The sequence below is a fragment of the Schistocerca piceifrons genome, chromosome 2 (genome assembly GCF_021461385.2).
Source record: "Schistocerca piceifrons isolate TAMUIC-IGC-003096 chromosome 2, iqSchPice1.1, whole genome shotgun sequence".
Taxonomy (NCBI): domain Eukaryota; kingdom Metazoa; phylum Arthropoda; class Insecta; order Orthoptera; family Acrididae; genus Schistocerca; species Schistocerca piceifrons.
This window is the reverse complement of record NC_060139.1, coordinates 958,246,043-958,266,851: the sequence shown is the minus strand read 5'-3', so window position 1 is coordinate 958,266,851 and position 20,809 is coordinate 958,246,043. Positions and strand designations below refer to the sequence as shown.

The window sequence follows — 20,809 nt, the reverse complement described above, 5'->3', positions numbered from 1 at the left end:
AATGAAACCTCATGGGCGGCGATGGTGTAGGATGTTATTTCAGTGGTTATAAAATCAAGTGTACAAAGAACTTAGCAGTATGAGCACACTTATCAGTAGCATGCTTCCCCGACAAACTGATACAAAAAGGGACCTGAATTTCCCAAATGGTAATATCACCGACCAGATGATCACATACTTATATACGAGAGGTGCAAGGAGTGTATGACAGATATTAGGTCTTACATAGGGACTAAAGTGGACACAGACTATTACCTAGTAATCGCAAACTACAAACGCAGCTATTGTATAAAAGAATGAGGAATAGCATGACCAAAGGAAAGTTTGATATTGAGAAACTGAAGAATACAGAGTCGTGTCACCAGTATAATATTAAGAGTGCATAAAAAAGATAGAAATTGTGTAGAAAACAGGAAAAAGTCAAGAAAACGAAAAGAAAAACAAATACGACTCTGAAGACAGAGAAAATAAGTTAACGACCAAAGTATTAATGAAAAATGGGGGCTAATACAATGTCTGACAGCAGAAAAATATTTCAGATGATGAAACGTGAGGAATGGTCAAATATATGAGGCATTACTTATTAATGATAAGGATGGAAATATGCTAACAGACAAGGAAAAGATTCTGGACAGGTCGAGGGAATATATTGAGAAACTGCTGAATGCTGAAGATCCTGACTTGCTAAGTAGGCACATGTTGATTGTGACACTCATCTGCATGTATTGCCATTTTGATGTTCATAATCGAGATCAGGCATTCCCAGTGCATCTTCCATAGGTCAGCCTCAGTATGTCAGTTTCTAACTAACTGGTTCATTCTCATGCCTGACCTACCGAGGCTGCACAAATAGTGCCTGAGCTTGATAGTGAACATCAAAATGGCAATACATGCTTTATACAGCAATCATAGGTAACTGTCACACCATGTGCTTACTTAACAAGTCAGCATCAAATACAGATCAATAAATTATGAGACAGTATTTCTGGCTAACCCTTCTCTTCAGGAGGTAAAATATTTAGTACTAATAAAGGATATGCAATAGTACTGACCAGTAATTTTGTCTCACAATTTGTTAGTTTTCTTCCTCTGGTATAATAAAAATACAGCTCAGTTGTTGCTTGCAGTCCCATACAAGAATAACAAAGAGATGCAACTCATTATTATTTATTAAACAATGGAAAATCCAGGATGGAACGTAACAATATTATGAAAACGAAAGTTGTCACTCACCATATAGTGGAGATGCTGAGACGCAGATAGGCACAACAAAAAGACTGTCACAAATAAGCTTCCAGCCAGCAAGGCCTTCGTCAAAAATAGACTAGACCACACACACACAAACACACACACACACACACACACACACACACACACACACACACAAAGCACGCATGCTAACACAACTCCCACACACGACTGCAGCCTCTGGTAGCTGAAGCCACACCATGAGAAACAGCAGCAGTGCATGATGCGAGTGGCAACTGGGTGGGGGTAAGGAGGAGGCTGGGGTGGGGAGAGGGAGGAATATCACGGTAGGAGTGAAGGACAGTGGAGTGCTGCTGCAGAGCATGCAAGAACGAGGTGGAGAGGCTAGGTGCCGTCTGGAGGCTAGACATAGGTGCAGTTTGGAGCCTAGACAAGAGGGCAGGGAAGAGGTGGGGGTAGGGGGGGGGGGGGGGGGAGGAGGCCAGGAGGGGTGTAGTGGAAAAGAAGAGAAGTAAGAAGACTGGTTGCATTGGTATGACCCCCCCCCCCCCCCCACAGTGGTATTCCACCATCCACCGAACCTACATAATATACTTATTCATCCCTATATAGCCCCTGCTCCCAACCCTTTACCTCATGGGTCATATCCCTGTAATAGACCAGACGCAAGACCTGTCCCATACATCTACATCTACGTGATTACTCTACTATTCACAATAAAGTACCTGGCAGAGGGTTCAATGAACCCCCTTCAAGCTCTCTCTCTACCATTCCACTCGAACGGCGTGTGGGAAAAATGAGCACTTAAATTTTTCTGTGCAGCCCTGATTTATTTTATGATGATGATCATTTCTCCCTATGTAGGTGGGTGCCAACAGAATGTTTTCGCAGTCAGAGGAGAAAACTGGTGACTGGAATTTCATGAGAAGATCCCGTCGCAACGAAAAACGCCTTTGTTTAATGATTGCCACACCAATTCACATATCATGGCTGTGGCACTGTCTCCCCTACTTCCCGATAATACAAAACGAGCTGCCGTTCTTTGTACTTTTTCGATGTCAACCGTCAGTCCCATCTGATGCGGATCCCACACCGCACAGCAATACTCTAGAATAGGGCGGACAAGTGTGGTGTAAGCCGTCTCTTTAGTAGATCTGTTGCACCTTCTAAGTGTTCTGCCAATGAATTGCAGTCTTTGGTTGGCTCTAGCCACAACATTATGTGTGTGATAGTTCCAATTTAGGGTATTTGTAATTGAACCCCTAAGCACTTAGCTGAATTTACAGCCATCAGATTTGTGTGACTTATTGCACAATCGAAATTTAGCGGATTTCTTTTAGTACACATGTGAATAACTTCACACTTTTCTTTATTCAGGGTCCATTGCCAGTTTTTGCACCATACAGATATCTTTATCTAAATCATTTTTGCAATTTGTTTTGGTCATCTGATGACTTTACAAGACAGTACATGACAGCATCATCTGCAAACAATCTAAGATGGCTACTGAGATTGTCTCCTATGTAGTTAACATAGATCAGGAACAATAGAGGGCCTACAACACTTCCTTGGGGAACGTTGGATATTATTTCTGTTTTACTCGATGACTTTCCGTCTATTACTATGAACTGTGACCTTTCTGACAGGAAATCACGAATCCAGTCACACAACTGAGGTGGTATTCCATAGGCACGCAGTTTGGTTAGAAGGCGCTTGTGAGGAACAGTGTCGAAAGCCTTCTGAAAATCTAAAAATATGGAGTCCACTTGACATCCCCTGTTGATAGCACTCATTACTTCATGAGTATAAACAGCTAGTTGTATTTCGCAAGAATGATATTTTCTGAATCCATGCTGACTACGTGTCAATAAATTGTTTTCTTCGAGGTACTTCATAACGTTTTAATACAGTATATATTCCAAAACACTACTGCAAATCAACGTTGGTGACATGGGCCTGTAATTCAACGGATTACTCCTACTTCCCTTTTTGATATTGATGTGACTTGAGCAATTTTCCAATCTTTAGGTACAGATCTTTCTGTGAGCGACCTGGTGTATATAATTGCTAAATATGGAGCTATTGTATCAGCATACTCTGAGAGGAACCTGACCGATATACAATCTGGACCAGAAGCCTTGCTTTTATTAAGTGATTTAAGCTACTTTGTGACACTGGGGATTTCTATTTCCATGTTTCTCATCTTGGTAGTTGTTCTTGATTGTAATTCAGGAATATTTACTTCATCTTCTTTGGTGAAGGAGTTTCGGAAAAGCGTGTTTAATAATTCTGCTTTAGTGGCACTGTCATCAGTGCATTCACCGTTGTTATCGCGTAGTGAAGGTATTGACTGCACCTTGCTGCTGGTATGCTTTATGTACTACCAGAATCTCTTTGGGTTTTCTGCCACATTTCGAAACAGAGTTTCATTGTGGAAATTATTGACAGCATCTCACATTGAAGTACGCACTATATTTCGAACTTCTGCAAAACTTTACCAGTCTTAGGGATTTTGCATTCTTTTAAATTTGGTATGATTTTTTCGCTGCTTCTGTAACAATGATCTGACACATTTTGTGTACCATGGGGGACCAGTACAATCACTTATTAATTTATGTGGTATGTATCTCTCAATTGCTGTTGATAGTATCTCTTTGAAATCATTCCACAACTTTTCTACGCTTACATGATCAGATCGGAAGGAGTGCAGACTGTCCCTTAAAAAGGCGTTAAGAGCATTTTTATCAGCTTTTTTAAATAGATATACTTCGTGTTTCTTTTTGATGCTTGTAGGAGTTACGTATTCAGCCTAGCAGCTACTGCCTTGTGGTCGCTAATCCCTGTATTTGTCACGATAGTCACTATTTGTCCAGGATCATTTGTTGCTAAGAGGTCAAGTATGCTTTCACAATGATTTACGCTACAAGTGGGCTCATGAACTAATTGTTCAAAAACATTTTCTGAGAAAGCATTCAGTACAATTTCGGATGACGTTTTACGCCTGCTGCAGGCTTTAAACATATAATTTTTCCAGCATGCCAAGGGCAGATTGAAGTCAGCACCGACTTTAATTGTATGAGTGGGGTATCTATTTGAAACGAGACTCAAGTTTTCTTTGAACTGTTCAGCAACTATATCTTCTCAGTATGGGGGTCGATAAACAACCCAATTAATAGTTTAGTCCGATTGTCAAGTATAACCTCTACCCATACTATTTCGCAGGAACTATCTACTTCAATTTCACTACAAGGCAAACTACTTTTGACAGCAATAAATACTCTACCACAAATTGTATTTAATCTATCCTTTCTGAACACTGTTAGATCGTTAGAAAAATTTCTGCTGAGTTTATTTCCAGCTTTAGGCAGCTTTCTGTACCTATAACTATTTGAGCTTCAGTGCTTTCTATTAGGGCTTGGAGACCTGTTTCTTTCCCAACACAGCTATGACAATTTACAACTACAATACCGATCGTATCTACAACTAACTTACTGTGTTTTATATGCCCCCTTTTAGACAGACGCCCTTTCTGTGCTTCCCTGAGGCCCTCTAACCTAAAAAATCACCCAGTCCCTTCCACACAGCCCCCGCTACCCATGTGTAGCCACTTCCTGTGTGTAGTGGTCTCCTGACCTATTACGTGGAACTCAGAAACCCACCACCTGATGGTGCAAGTCAAGGAATCTGCAGCCTACACGGCACGGTCACAGAACTGCCTTAGCCTCTGATTCAGACACTACATTCAGCTCTGCACCAAAGGACCACAGTCAGTTCTATCTACAATGCTGCAGATGGTGAGATCAGCCTTAATCTCGAAAGCAAGACTGGCAGTCTTTATTTACCACTTTTGCTAGCCACCCAAGACCAAAGAGAATCTCCTCCGATCCAAAGCGACATGCACCACTGGTAAAGACATGAGCCACCACCTGCAGTTGGCTGCACCCTAACTCTTCATGGCATCCGGAAGCAGCCTTTCCACATCCAGAATGACTCCCCCCCAGTATGCATACGGAGCGCACACTGGCTTCCTTCTCCTCCTTGGCAGCCATGTTCCTAAGAGGCGCCTAGCACTGGAGTTGCAATTACCAGCAAAACCAACCCTCTGCGAAAGCTCAGATCTTCTGGGCCGAGATGCTTCCTCTGGAACAGGGTGGATGACTGCATCCGGCTCAGATACATCGTCAACCACAGATAACGCCCGAAACCTGTTCGTTAAACGAACCAGGGAGGCCCTACGATCAGCCCCTCGGAAAGTTGTTCGCTGTCTGCAAGACTTTGGAATGATCTCCCACTTGATAACAGGTGAGGGGTCAACCTCAGTGCAGGCAGTACCCAGGGCGGCCACAGCAGTGGACCAAACAGGGGACACGTGGGATGTGCTCAACGTCTCTTGCATACCCACATCCAACACCCCACAGTGATGCCCCTTGGCAGCAGCCTCAAGCTGTGTGACAGAAGCCAACACAGCCTGGAGCTGTAAGCGAAAGGTCACCAACTCAGCTACCATCTGTACACAGCAATCACAGTTCCTATCCAATACTGCAGTTGCTCCCATTTGAAGCTCGTAAAAATATACAACAAACGAACAGTGTACTCAGCTTATTAGCAACAGGAATTCGAAGTGCTCTCTCACTATCAGTCTAAATGACACTGAGCTTCATTAACCAAAACAAACAAAAGCCTGTACGATCTGAGGGTCGATAGCAACGGTGGTGCGGTATGCTACACTGTTATTAAAATAAAAGCTTGTGCATATTAAGCACTTGAACACGCAAGAAATTACAAAAATAATCTAGTAACTACACAGGTATCTGTCGCTCCTACTGGAAGCTCATAAAAATGTACAACAAACAGTGTACTCGCCTTCTTAGCAGCAGGAACATGAAGTGCTCTGTCACTGACGGTTTACCCTCCCACCATCACCTACTCCAGTCTGGTGACAAACATCACCTATCCCATCACAGGCAGGGCTACCTGCGAAACAAGTCATGTAATCTACAAGCTAAACTGCAACCACTGTGCTGCATTCTATGTGGGCATGACAACCAACAAGCTGTCTGTCCAAATGAATGGCCACCAGTAAACTGTGGCCAAGTAACAAGAAGACCATCCTGTTGCTGAGCACACTGCCCACCACATCTTTCATTTCAATGACTGCTTCACAGTCAGTGCCATATGGATCCTTCCCACCAACACCCACTTTTCTGAATTGTGCAGGTGGGAACTCTCCCTGCAATATATCCCACATCCCCATAATGCTCCTGGCCTCAACCTTTGTTAGTCATCTTTTTCACCCATACAGCATGTCAGAAAGGTTATGCAATTGCGAATCAAATTCATACATTTAGTACAGCTGTGCAACCCTTACCAACGTCTGTTTCCTTCAGGCATTCTTAAAATCAATATATAACTGTTATAATTGTTTAGGCATGATGTTCATCACCATGTAATCACTAGAGATGTGCTATAAATCACTGACTGATAATGCAATTTAAGAGCTCTTGGCCATACAAATGTGAGTAAGCTGTGGAGATTTGTCCAACAAAGTTTTGAGCAGTTTGCACTGCTTAAAATGGATCATACTATCACAACAATAGTGTGGGGAAAGTGAAACGTTTATTTTATTGAAGTGGCCACTATCTGAGCTATTCTGAGGAAACTGTATTATGTCTCTAGGATCAGTGGAAGCAGTGCCTTACAATGGATTATGCTTTTACGCTGCATTACTTGAAAGATGGAAGTGAAGTGAGGATTTTTGGTGGCGCATCAGCAACAGCAAATGGTTTGTGTGTTATACTGAGAGCTCAGATTGAGGAACTACACTCGAATTGTCAGCCAATGATTAACTTTGGTCTAGTTCTGTCTCCATTACTGATCCAATAATTACCAATCATAAAACAATGTAAATAAAGTTTTGCATTCTCTGAAAGGTTTAATAACATTTTCAATGCTCTGCTATACAACCAGTTCAACACAAAGATGTGTGTAGAAATTCATAAGTCACGCAAAGTAGAAACAATAAGTTTAATTCAGATTTAAACACAAAAAATAATTAGTACAAAAACAAACCTCTGCCACATCTGTCAGAATCTTCACAAAATCCCGTTCAGTGTTTATTAGCTCACGGACGACACTAGACCTGACCTGGTCATTAGACAAGAGGGAGACACTTGTGCGACGCCGAAGTTGAGATGTAGCAGCTGAACCTGCAGCCATGGCAGCAAGACAGTCTTCCACTGTATCCTCTTGACTCACACGTAACTGGAACAAATTATCATCAAATATTTAGAATTGGAACTAACTGCAACTAGGTACATTCACAGAAATGAACAGAAGCACTATTAACTCCACAATGTCCTTGAAAGAAGTAACTTTCTTGCATGAAGGTGTTTTTATTTAAAATAAACACTTTACTTCACTTGCGATAGGCTAATTTCATCTCCATAGCCATTATCAAGTACCATAACACAAATATTACATTGTTTGCTTCCATGCTGACAAATGAAAGCATATTATAAATGTCATTTTGTTCTGATGCTTCACAACGCTATACGTGGCAAAACAAAATATCGCAAACTGAACAAAATTTCTGTCGGATTCAATGCAGCTATAGACCCAAGCAAAAAAACTGTCACTATGTTTCTTTTATTCTATACACTGGGCAAAGTATTTCAACAATTAAATATATTGCTGTGAATAATTTATCAAGACTGTAAATAATTTTGTGCAGTGTACAACATTACACATTAATATAAGACAGCTGAAGAGAGAGACTTTTAGCTTCAGGCAGAACTCACCCTGACAAAGGCAGCTGGAAACCACCCACTGTCTTCTCCTCTCGTCCCCCACCACCAGTCCCTGTTGACTGAGTCAAGAACTTCTATGACATCTCCTGCTCGGAAAGCCAGCTCTTCAGGTTCCATTGTTACATGATCCCACACTGCTTCTGCCAAGATTACCAGATCTTCATCCATGGCCTTATTACAACAAACATGAGACATCATAATTATGTTGCCATGAAATACATCTAATATTATAGAGAAAAAGACACTCAACAAACACAATTTCAAGTTTTGATGACAGAACGACAATTTAAATTTGATTTTTGCCACTCATCCTAGTAGCAAAAAATCTGAATTTTCTGAATATGGCTCTACTTTTGAATGTCCTCAAATCATTTAGAGAAAAATTTGTTTCAACTATCACTTAGAATACCACAGAAAATTGATCTCAGATCTTTATTGACAACAATCTGCTTCAGTTTTAATTATATTTAGCATGAACATAATGGACAGAAATCTTCTATCAGTGGCAATTTCCATGATAATACTACCACAGGTCACAGCTTAGTTGAGGTTTCCTTTAACAGCCACAGGTTTGAGACATGCCCATGTGAATTTCCCTCACAGCATAGCACTGCCATCAAAGGCTTTGATAAATCTTTTACGCAGGCCATGTATAAGCAAGCATTCTTCAGGAAAACTGCATATGTGCATACACCCAATGACACGTAAACTGCTTCTGTTATTCCACGCTCCTATCACAATGTTCCCATTCCCATTCCCATCCCCATTGTAAAAATTACTGACAATGTTGTTGGATCACACATATGGTTTCCCTTCTCTCAGACCCCATTTGCGACTTTGTGAGATGCACAGTGAACTCCACAGCACTTTCTCATTCCTCAGGGATTGCAATATTTTGCTACCTAGACTGCTTTACACAGCAGGAGAATCTAAGATGTCATCATTCTTGGATGATGCACAGAGATCTAACAGATTGTTACTGCACATATGTAATATATATTTTGTGCCATATCATGTGATCTAGGCATTATCAATCCATGGTAGTGCAGTAGTTATCACGTGACCTACACATTGTGAATCCATGATAACAGTATTGTTACAATTACATACTAAATATTGTGGGCTTCTATTACAAAAACTGCAGTAATTTGCAATTTGTAAAATCAATAATGAAATCTTCTTTCAGATGTACCCAGAAAATACTACAACAAACAACTCAGTGAAATATATTTGAAACTGTAAAAAAATACAGTTTATTTCTTAATCTAACTACAGAAAGGGGCATTGATACGTATCTGTGGTGCAATGACAAATAATTATGCAAAAAAGATGTACCGACAATTATTCTACAACGCTAAGTCACTTGTTTGCTTTTGGGTTTTCTTAAACCATATCACACACTACTCATTAAAATAAAACAAAAAATAAATCTGCATACCAAGATAAATAAAGGGCTACTGACAGTATGAGAAAATAATGTTGATTCTTAGACTTCTGCAACCAGAAATTCCTACTTTGGAAATTAAAACACATGGAGAAACAGAAAGCAGTGCAAACTCTTTTATTTGAATTAGAAAACTAATTTTACATTTTTCATACATTATCATAAGATTACTCATTATCATTATAGTATCGTCATCATCATATTACCACCGTCACTGCCGCTTGGAAAAACCCGTAGCTATATTATCTGTTCAGGCTCCACTGTCTCAGGTGCAAGCACCACTTTTTCCGTCATTTGACAACTCTGCTTAAGAAAAACAGCTATGATAGCACTTTGTTGCAATTAGATTTAGGGTGCAGAACCCAGGTTTTTTTTTTTAAAGATTTTGCCTCATGTGGATCGGTTGTTGTGTCATTTGGCCCCCTTGCAGGAATCAGCCTCATTTTCCTTTGACGAAATATCTGATTAATTGTCCTCTTATCATCACAAGCACACCCATGTTACTGCAGATATGTGGTTCATCTGTAAAGGAGACTGCGTACAGGCTGCTAGTGTGACCTATTCTTGAGTACTGCTTGAGTGTTTGGGATCTGCAGCAGGTTAGATTAAAGGAAGACATCACAGCAATTGATAGGTGGGCTGCTAGATCTGTCGCGTGTATGTTTCATCAACACACAAATATTGTGGAGATGCTTTGGCGACTCAAATGGGAATCCCTGGAGGGAAGGTGAAGTCTTTTCAAGGATCACTAATGAGAAAATTTAGAAAACTTGGATTTGAAGCTGACTGCAGAACAATCCTATTGCCACCAACATACATTTCACATAAGGACTACAAAGATAAGATATCAGAAATCAGAGCTCAAACAGAAGCACTTAAGAGTCATTTTCCTCTTGACATATCTCCAAGTGGAACACAAAAGGAAATGACTAGTACTGGTACAGGGTAACCTCTGCCACGCACTGTATGGTGGCTTGCAGAGTATGTATGTAGACATGAATGTACGTAGACGGTGTCATCCTTTTGTTGGGTTGTGACTCCCATGGTAATGCTCCGGGCAGTCTTAACCTTGCTACATCAAGGTCGCTGGGGAGCCTCCCATACTAAACAATGGGCATGTTTTGGCCAGGTATGGAACACAGGGTAGAGCACCTCGTCGTGGTGTGCTGCCAGTGTTCGAATCAACAGGTGGCACCACACACTGTACTTTCCCTCGGCCAGCACCCATGCCAACTTGGGAATGAATCCATACAGATTCTGCTGGACCTTTATTGGAAACTTTCTGGCTGTTGATTGTTGACGCCTTTTCCAATTTTCTTACACTATTCATTGCCTGTCTACCATGGCAGAAATGACAGTCAAGGCATTATCAGTAAATTTTCTATCAAATGCATAGCTTTTAACATTGTTTCGGATCAAAGTCCTCAATTTGTAGCTCAATCCTTTGAAGATTTTTGTTTCCGAATTGGCACCTGCCACATCATGGTGGCGCAGCCACATTTTCATCCACAGCCCAATGGTTAGGCAGAATGTCTCATGAGGACCTTCACAATGCAAATGCTTAAGTATGTCACAGAACTCCCGGTGGAAGAGGCTCTTATGTTCTTTCTCAGTTCTTACAGGACGACTCCAACTGTGGAAGAGTGTGCGTACAGTCAACAGCTGCAGACACTGCTCTATCTTCTACTTCAGGATGGGCACTCTGCAATAGCATAGATGTCATCACAATCTGCGCCTGGCACTTAGGTCTGAGTTTGGACAACACCTGTGTTGCCTTTGAGACATCAAACACAGCCAGCACACGTGCCATTTGTTAATGGTGTGCACTGACGAGCACCCTGTGACATGCCAATCCAATTAGCTGCGCTCTTGGTTGGGCATTGAGACGTATCAGCGGCCCATAGTTCTGGTGCCTCTTCCACGGCATTGCCTTTTGTTGATTGCCCACCCTCCTGCTGTGGTCTTCCACTGCTCTGGCAGTGGCGCAGACACACATGGGTGATGCGGCTTTGCCTCTTACTGCCCCTGTGGTGCTGGCTCTTGCGGAAAGGAGGGAGGGGGATGCGGGGACTTTGTTGGAACACCCATGGGCACCTCTTCACTGACATCAGCTTTACCATCCCCCTTCTTACGCTGCCTCCTGACCCCAAGTATCCCCAGCTCCCGGCCATGATGCTGCCGTTTGCCAAGTCCATTGCGTACGAGGAGCTGGGTCATCCGCATGCAATCCAGGAGGGGTAGGAAGATGCATGTGTCTGTGCTCATGCCACTTCCAGTTCTACGCACGTTTGCATGGATCGGGATGGGTTCACATCCAGAATGAATGTCTTTGACACCATGGACTTGTCAGCCATATCAGAGCGTTTTGGAGGAGCCAACATCTAGCCTTCTTCCCCCTCCCCCCCCCATTCCCACCCTGAAGAAGGAAGGAGTTTAGCAACCCACTGTTACTGCATCTCCACCACTACAGCCACGGTGTGCATCTCATTCAAATGGCGTGCTTTTCAGCAGCTCCAGACATTTCCAACAGAGACTGAGAGACTGTCACCCTTGAACAGCACCTCAGTCATCTACAGCAGGAAGCCAGCGACCGCTTGTTGGCGAATACCCTTTATATTGTCTTGTACTGGCTCTGGCCAGTCTCTCTTGTACAAGCTACTAAATGACCATGTTCCCTCTTTACTTTGCTGTGTCTATTTACTTTGCAGTGACTCAAATAAAAGTTATCAGTTTATTATAACCATGTTTCTTATTGTGTTCAGAGTCAGAATACACATGGCAGACCTCACAGCTCGATGAAATCATAATGATTAACGCAAGTCATACTGTTTCATCTACTGGAAGAGGAAGTGATTAGTGTTTAACGTCCCATCCACACAACAACAACAAGCTCGAATTAGCGAAAGATGGAGAAGGAAATTGGCCATGCCCTTTTAAAGGACCTATCCCAGCATTTGCCTGAAGTGATTTAGGGAAATCCAGGAAAACCTAAATCAGGATGGCCAGACACAAGTTTGAACTGCCGTCCTACCGAATGAAAGTCCAGTGTGCTAACAACTGCGCCTCCTCACTCAGTATTTCATTTATTAAAATGTAAAATGCAAGGGAATCACAGTTATGTCACAGTTTAGGCTTTATTGCAGGCTTATAAGCAACATGTGAAAATTACTGTATATAATACTTGTTCTGTGAATGGGAAACGGTATTAGAAACATGGCACATATTTTAAATGTAGCTGCAAATGTTCAAATCAACAGGATTAATTAATCAACAAAACAGCAATTTTAAGTGTAATAGGGCTGGTTATTCATTTTGTCAACTGTTACTTGGGGGATTCTTCCAGGACGACAACATTTCAATGTTGTAGTTTGTTGCAGAGCAAAGCTAAATCAGCTAAGTCTGATCTTCCATTGGTACTTCAAACTGCCTGTGAGTGCAGAAATATTTGAAAGAATGATACTGCGACAGGACCTGTCATTTGTCTTGACAGAAAAGAGTAATAGTTTGCTGAGTGGAGACCAATGAGACTCAGTCTTGACAAAGTAAAATATTTCATACGGACATTTTCACAAAATTCCTTTTTTTTCCCTTGTTTGCCACTTCCTTTTGTACTAGTTAGTAAATGTTGCTTCCCCATACGAAATTCTGTATTAGCAATGGCAATACATTCCTTCAACAAGATTCTATGACAATAATGGAAAGTTTCAGCATAGTGTACTTTTAGAACATATGTAATAAAGCACTACTGTATTGAGATTGAAACCAACATGCAAAATCAAATTCATAAGATATTTCATCTTCAGTTAATAATCACTTCCAAGTGCTGGAAATATTGTGTATTAGTTAACTTAATTCTAACTACAATGCAGAAACATGTAAAAGTTATATACACTGTACCTGTTCAAATGATTTCTTCCTATCTGAAAGAGATGCAACAGATGACTCAGAATCAGACATCATCTCGTCATCAGAAGTTCCAGCGCGGGCATCATGTTCATCTTCGCTTAAAACATTACTGGTGGATGTACGAGGTTTTCTCCGCAGGAGTGGAGATAATTCATTCAAACCTAGGGGCTGGCTCAGAGATCGCCTGAGTTGTGGCCTCGCAGAACGCCGTTTTGAGCTGTAAAAAAAAAAAAAAAAAAAAAAAAAATTGTGATTGTTTTATTTCTGATCAGAAAATTCATGTGTGACACCTCATGTTCGTTTTAACACTGACAACTTGAACGAAATTCAATATTGTGCAAGCACCACAAAATTTAAGGCTCTGCAATCATTTATATATAACCATATGTAATGAAAAAAGCTAACTGGTTAGTTATATTTTCACATTCCATGGGGCATCATGTGATGTAACTACTGAGCGTGACCTATTTTGAACATTTTAACAGACCATTAAGATGTAAGTTATACATTATTGGTTACATTGTTTGAAAGAACACTTCATACCATTTTATTAGACAAGTCAGTTGCTATAAATTATCTCCGTTAGGAGGCCGCAACTGTTGGCAATGCAATTTTCGGCATGAACATGCACACTTGTCATAACCTTGCAAAGAGTGTCGCTTGTTATTGGTTTGATTTTGGCATGAATGTTGTTTTTGAAGTGCTCCAGAGTTGTTGGTTCAGAAATCCCCACAGAGAAATGTCAACAGCCAATAAATGGGATAAATGTGGTGGCTAATTGACATTACCAAAGTGGAAAACCAGACAGACTGGAACTATTCTGTGTAAGGTTGTCATGGATAATCCAGCATTGTGACTGATTGTACCACCATCTCAGCATGGCAGATACTGCATATGAATATTCTCTCTATGTATTTCCTGCATTACATACTGTTGCAACATAACAATATATCTACATTACTTGGGCAGTACTACCTGCACCATTCTCAGAAAAGTATGGACTGGTAACACCCAGCACAGACACAGAGTACAGAGTGCCTTTGGCACTTTGAACTGGCCTTCCATGTGTTTAATGAGAATTGGTTGGCATCCAGTACCTAAAGTTTTGATTGCGCACACTGTCTGATTCATGAAAAAGGGCCTCATCAGACATCTTAAAATCATTGAAAAAAATGGGACTGACTATTGTTCATCCCCAGAATCTGCATACATCACTTGTGGCTTGCTTCCTGGTCTCTGGGCAATAACTGTTACATCAGCTGGTGCTTGCAAGGATGAAATAATTATCCAGATGCATTATCCATCGCACACTTCTGTTCAAGATGTTAAGGACATGTGAATGTTGATGAAGTGATTGCACTGGGCTTCACTGAAAAGCAGCTGTCACTGATGCAATACTGTCCAATGCACAACCCGTTCACGGTCTGATAGGTGGTGACTGATTTGTTGCAGATGCTGTTGCTCTTAACTGCTAAAGACATCTCCTAAAAGACTTCTGGGATAGAACTTAATATTATGACCAATGTCAACATGTCGCCAATACAAATGTTACATTCCTATGAAACAATCACTACATTTGAAAACCGTTTCAATTGGGAACACACGTCGTTCGTTTCACCAAAAACTTATACTAATTAGTGAGGCTTTGAACCACACTATGCACTGATACCACAACCTTCTCCCTCGGAAGCCGTGTTCAACAATGGTGCACCATTTAAAACAGGTCACTGTTTCTGCCGTGCCCTGTGTTTTTAATATGTAATTTGGCAAGTGGTAAATATTTTGTGACACACAATAATTTCTGTTTTGAAGGTCAAACTTTTACACAAATCTGTCAAATATCATTGGTACCCTTGCATATCACTTTTCTGCTATAATCTGTTTAAGACACTTCTAGTCCACTTGATGTCTTAAGCTCTTTATGTGGTTCAAACTTATTTTCTTCCTATTTGCCTAAAGGACACTCGAATTTGCACAATGTGGCCACTGCACATAAATAAATTTCTCAAATATGTCCATAAATACTCAACAGGGTAATAAAAGTGTGAAAATGGTATCCATTTCATTGTATTTGCCCTCCAATCCTGATCAAACTGAATTTAGTCACTCACTGCAGTGGTGGAGATGGGAATCCAGACAAAGTAATAAAACACAGTACAAGATATATAGTCTCAGCTTGCTGACATCATGATTAATGTATCATTTAACAAAGGAGTCTTCCCATTAAAACACAAAAACAAAAAATACTATTTACAGGAAGGATGACCATTCTGATATCATTAATCACCTACCTACATCACTGTTCTCCAATTTTTCAAAATTAATTGAAAGGATAATAAATAATAGATTCACTCTTTTTCTCAATTAAAAACAAGTATTGGTTAATGGGCAAAACAGTTTTAGGAAAAGTAAGTCAGTCACACAGCCATATATAACTTTTTAAAATTGATCACTAATTTCATATATAACAGTGCATTAAATTGTGGCCTGTTTTTTGATTTATCAAAGGCATTTGATGTCAGTAGTCATAATTTACTGCTAAGAAAACTATACTGTTATGGGATTTGTGGAGTAGAATACAATTAGTTCCACAGAAGACTGAAATAGAATATCAGTTTCTTTATACATTATGAGACAGAACTGCACTTGGACTATCCTGTTTCTTCTTATGCCACTCATAATGTTAATATTTTTTCTGTCTTCTCTCATTTTGTTATTAGTACCAATATTATGAACAGGACAGTTGCTACTCACCGTATAGCGGAGATCCTGAGTCGCGGATAGGCACAACAAAAAAGAGTTGGAAAAATTTGTTCACAATAGAAAACAGAAAAACACACAAACTCATGCAAACACAACTCACACATACATGACCACGGTCTCTGGCAGCTGAAACCAGACTACGAGCAGCAGCATATAATGGGAGAGGCAACTGGGTGGAGGTAAGGAGGAGGCTGGGGCAGGAGGGAAAGGATAGCAGGGTACGGGTGGGGGACAGTGAAGTGCTGCTAGTGGGAGCAAGTAGGGACGAGGTGGAGAGAGGGTGGGGCAGCTAGGTGCTGGTGAGAGGTTACACGGAGGGCGGGGGAGATAGGGGGCGGTAAAAAGACTGGGTGCATTGGTGGAATAGAGGGCTGTGTAGTACTGCAATGGGAACAGGGAGAGGCTAGACTGGTAAGGACAATGACTAATAAAGGTCAGGCCAGGAGGGTTATGGGAACATAGGGTATATTGGAAGGAGAGTTCTATGCAATTCAGAAAAGCTGGTGTTGGTGGGTAGGATCCAGAATGCACGGGCTGTGAAGCAGTCACTGAAATGAGGAATGTCATGTTGGGCCGCATGCTCAGGAACAGGGTGTTGCAGTTGTTTCTTGGCCACAGTCTGTCAATGCCGATTCATGCGAACAGACAGCTTCATAGTTGTCATGCCCACATAGAGTGTAGCACAGTGGTTGCAACTTAGCTTGTAAATCATATGACTGGTTTCACAGGTAGCCCTGCCTATGATGAGATACGTGATGCTTGTGACCAGACTGGAGTAGGTGGTGGTGGGAGGATGTATGGGACAGGTCATGCATCTAGGGATATGAGCCATGAAGCAAGGTGTAGTGAGCAGGGGTTTTGCAGGGAGGGATGGGGATATTGTGTAGGTTCGGTGGGTGAAGGAATACCACTGTGGGAGAGGTGGAAAGGGTAGTGAGGAGGACATTTTTCACTTAAGGGCATGTCGAGAGGTAGTCAAAACCCTGGCAGAGAATGTAATTCAGTTGCTCCTTTCCCGGGCAGTACTGAGTCACAGGGAAATGCTCCTCTGTGGCCAGATGGTGGAACTTAGGGAGGTGGTGGGTGAGCGGAAAGATAAGACACAGGAGATCTGTTTTTGTACAAGGATGGGAGAGTAATTACGGTCTGTAAATGCCTCAGAGAGACCCCTGGGTATAATTCAGAGGGGACCACTTGTCACTGCATATATAACAGCCATGGACAGCTAGGCTGTATGAAAGGGACTTCTTGATATGGAATGGGTGGCAGCTGTCGAAGTGCAGATATTTCTGGTGGTTGGTAAGTTTGATATTGATAGAGGTATTGATGTAGCAATCTTTAAGGTGGAGGTCAACATAGAGGAAGGTGCCTTGTTGGGCTGACTAGGACCAGGTGAAGTGAATGGGGAGAAGGTGTTCACGTTCCAGAGGGATGTGGATAGAGTCCTCACCGTTTATCCAGATCACGAAGATGTCATCAGTGAATCTGAACCAGGTAAGGGGTTTGGGATTCTGGGTGTTTAGGAAGAATTCCTCTACATGGGCCATGAATAGGTTGGCATAAGATGGTGCCATGAGGGTGTCCATAGCCATACCCAGAATTTGTTTGTAGGTAATGTCTACAAAGGAGAAAAAATTGTGGGTGAGGGTATAGTTGGTCATGGCGACTAAAAAGGAGGTTGTTGGTTTGGAATCCATGGGTCGTTGGGAAAGGTAGTGTTCAATAAAGGTAAGGTAAGTTCCTGTTCCTTTACCACACAGTGCCCTGCTCGTCGCTATTGACGTCACCTCCCTTAACACCAACATCCCTAATGCCCATGCCCTTACCGCTATTGGCTACTGGCTCGGGAAATCTGCTTTTGAACTTGGCTAGTGAGTTAATTACATTCTGTGGAGGCTGAGGTGAGAATGGTGGTTTATAGCTGGAAAGAGTCTACATCCGAACAGACAAGTGTTCCTCGAATGGTGAGACTGTATGGGAGTGAACATTTGACATGGAAAGGATGGCAACTGTCAAAATGTAAGTACTGTTGTTTGTTAGTAGGTCCAATGTAGAGGTTAATGTGTAGCTGGGCTTCAGTGAGAACTAGACCAACATCACGCAAAGGATGGCAACTGTCAAAATGTAAGTATTGTTATTTGTTAGTAGGTTTAATGTGGACACAAGTATGAAGCTGGCCTTCAGTGAAGATGAGACCAACATCAAGGAAAGTGGCATGTGATTCAGAATAGGATCATGTGCAATTTAATTGGCAGAAGATTTTTATTTCACAAATTTTAACAGGTCATCCCCATCATGAGTCCATATGGAGAAAGATGTCATCAATGTACCTAAACCGAAGCAGGGGCTGAAGACTTATGGATCACAGGAAAGTGACCCATGAAAAAGTTGGCATAGGTAGGAGCCATCCTGGTTCCCATGACCCGTGCCCCTGTTCTGTTTGTGTGAGTGCCCCTCAAAGGTGAAGTAGCTGTTGATAAGTATGAAGCTGATTAAGGTGAGCAGGAAGGGTGTCATAGGTTTGGAATCAGGTGGCTGCTGACTGAGGAAATTTTCAGCAGCAGACAAACCATGTACCTGGGGGGATGTTCATATAGAGGGAGGTAGCATCAATGGTGACAAGTAAGGGGTGTGGTGGGAACGGGATGGGCACAGATTTCAGACAATCTAGGGAATGGTTAGTGTCTTTAATATAGGATCAAAGTCTTTTTACTGTGGGTTGCAGGTGTTGATCAACTAAGGCAGATATACATTCGGTGGGTGCTAGAAGCCAGCAACTATGTCGGTTGGGGCAAGAAGTTCTATGTATTAAGGCGTTTGTCCACGTGAGAGGCTTGAGGTTTTAAGGAGGGACTGCAGGTCAATTTGTATAAACGGGATGGGATCTTGATGGCAGCTGCTGTATGTAGAGATGTTAGACAGCTGGCGTAAACCTTCACTAACACACTCCTGTCAGTCAAGCACCACAATGGTAGATTCTTTGTCTTCTGGGAGGATAATGATAGAGTGATCAGCTTTTAGGTAACACAAAGCCTGGAGTTCTGCAGAGGACAGGTTAGCGTCACGTTGTGGGGACCTGAGGAAGGGTTGTGAAGCAATGCTGGATGTGGGGAACTCTTGGAAGGCTTGGAAGGGATCAGGTTAGGATCACAGTCAGAACTGTTCAAGGGTCCTTCACCAAAGCAGCAAGATTAAATGCAGGTTATGGCTCAAGTGAGATCCTTGTATAATACAGATAATTCAGGAGGGGAGAGTGCTTCACACAAGAGGTTCCGAACACTGTACTGTTGTGACTGGTTCTTGTGATTATGAATTATTATTGGTCTGGAAGGCAGTGGTGAAGGCTGTGGGATGTTAACGTGGTGGTCAAGCCTGGTTTCCAGGGGAGGAGTGGGACTTGATGGTGTGGCTCTTTAGGTAGCTGCAGAGGGACAGGAAGGGAAACACCACTGTTTAGGAGAAGGTGGGATGGCTTTTTGAGCTGAAGTCTGGCATTTTTTTGCAGTTCGAAGTTGGCTTGGCAAATGATACCACCAAGGAAATATGAGCTGCAGATAACTGTACGATTTTGTAGAAGGAGAAAAGTGTGATGGAGTGGAAATTGCTAGATAAGGCATATAGGTCTCAGATTAGTTGGGTACGTGTAAAAGATTGCTGTATTTGAACCTGTAAAAGATCTCAGTGTACAGTAGGATTACATCCAGAATAAGGACTTTCATTGTTAAGTTTTTGGGAATAACTACAAAGGACAAGCAGGTTTCAAGAAACAGACAGTGGGACATTAGTTTTGATAGTGCAAAAGCATGATTTTGAAAAGAATGGATGTAATATGTGATGGGATTCATCACAACAAGAGAGAATGGTTTGGAGTCTTAGAAATGGTGGGAGTGGTAAAAAAGAGAAGCAGTGTGGGAAAGATAGAAAAACGGAAGAAAAGCAAGGAAAAAATTCGGAAAAAATCAGAAAAAATCATACAAAAATTTTAAGAACAGATAATGGTTTACAATAGGTAATGAGTGGGTGAGAATTTCTCGCCAGAAAATGGCCTATATAATGTTTCAGGCAGGTTTTAAGAACAAATTTTCAAGAAACACTTTCAGCCAGAAACCTGCATTTAATCATGTGAAGCACCTACTTTTCTTCACATGTAATGTCAACTGGAAAAATCACTCTGCAACCCAATGCCAAAACCTTTACAACAGCAAACCTGACACTGAAACCTGCCTTGAACAGTTCTGACCACAATCCCGACCTGATTCACCATCACTATCTCAAAATCATCCCTTCCAAGCCTTCCAAGAGTTCCCCACATCCAGCATTGCTCCACAACCCTTCCTCAGATCCCCACAACATGACACTAAGCTGTCGTCTGCAGAACTCCAGGCTTTGCGTTACCTAAAAGCTGATCATTCTATCATTATCTTCCCAGCAGACATAGGACCCTACCATTGTGGTGCTTGACTGACAGAGTATGTTAGTGAAGGTCTGCGCCAGCTGTCTAACATCTCTACATACAGCATCTGCCATCAAGATCCCATCCCACTGATTCAAACTAACCTGCAGTCCCCTCTTAAAATCGAAGCCTCTCACAAGGCAAACACTTATACGTAGAACTTGTTGCCCCAACCAAACCATGCACCCCACCTTTTGCCTTCTTTCTAAGATTCACAAACCCATCAAT

General features: G+C 41.7%; 1 protein-coding gene across 1 annotated transcript in view; it reads right to left on the bottom strand.

Moving 5' to 3' along the window:
* LOC124777752 (rho guanine nucleotide exchange factor 4) overlaps positions 1 to 20,809 on the bottom strand; it is a 55,682-nt gene that overhangs the window by 16,405 nt on the left and 18,468 nt on the right. Inside the window, exons 7-9 of the mRNA XM_047253254.1 lie at positions 13,357 to 13,582; positions 8,007 to 8,186; positions 7,279 to 7,470 (exon numbers count right to left, since the gene is read on the bottom strand). Coding sequence (XP_047109210.1) covers positions 7,279 to 7,470; positions 8,007 to 8,186; positions 13,357 to 13,582 — 598 coding nt within the window. The remainder of the gene's footprint in view (positions 1 to 7,278; positions 7,471 to 8,006; positions 8,187 to 13,356; positions 13,583 to 20,809) is intronic.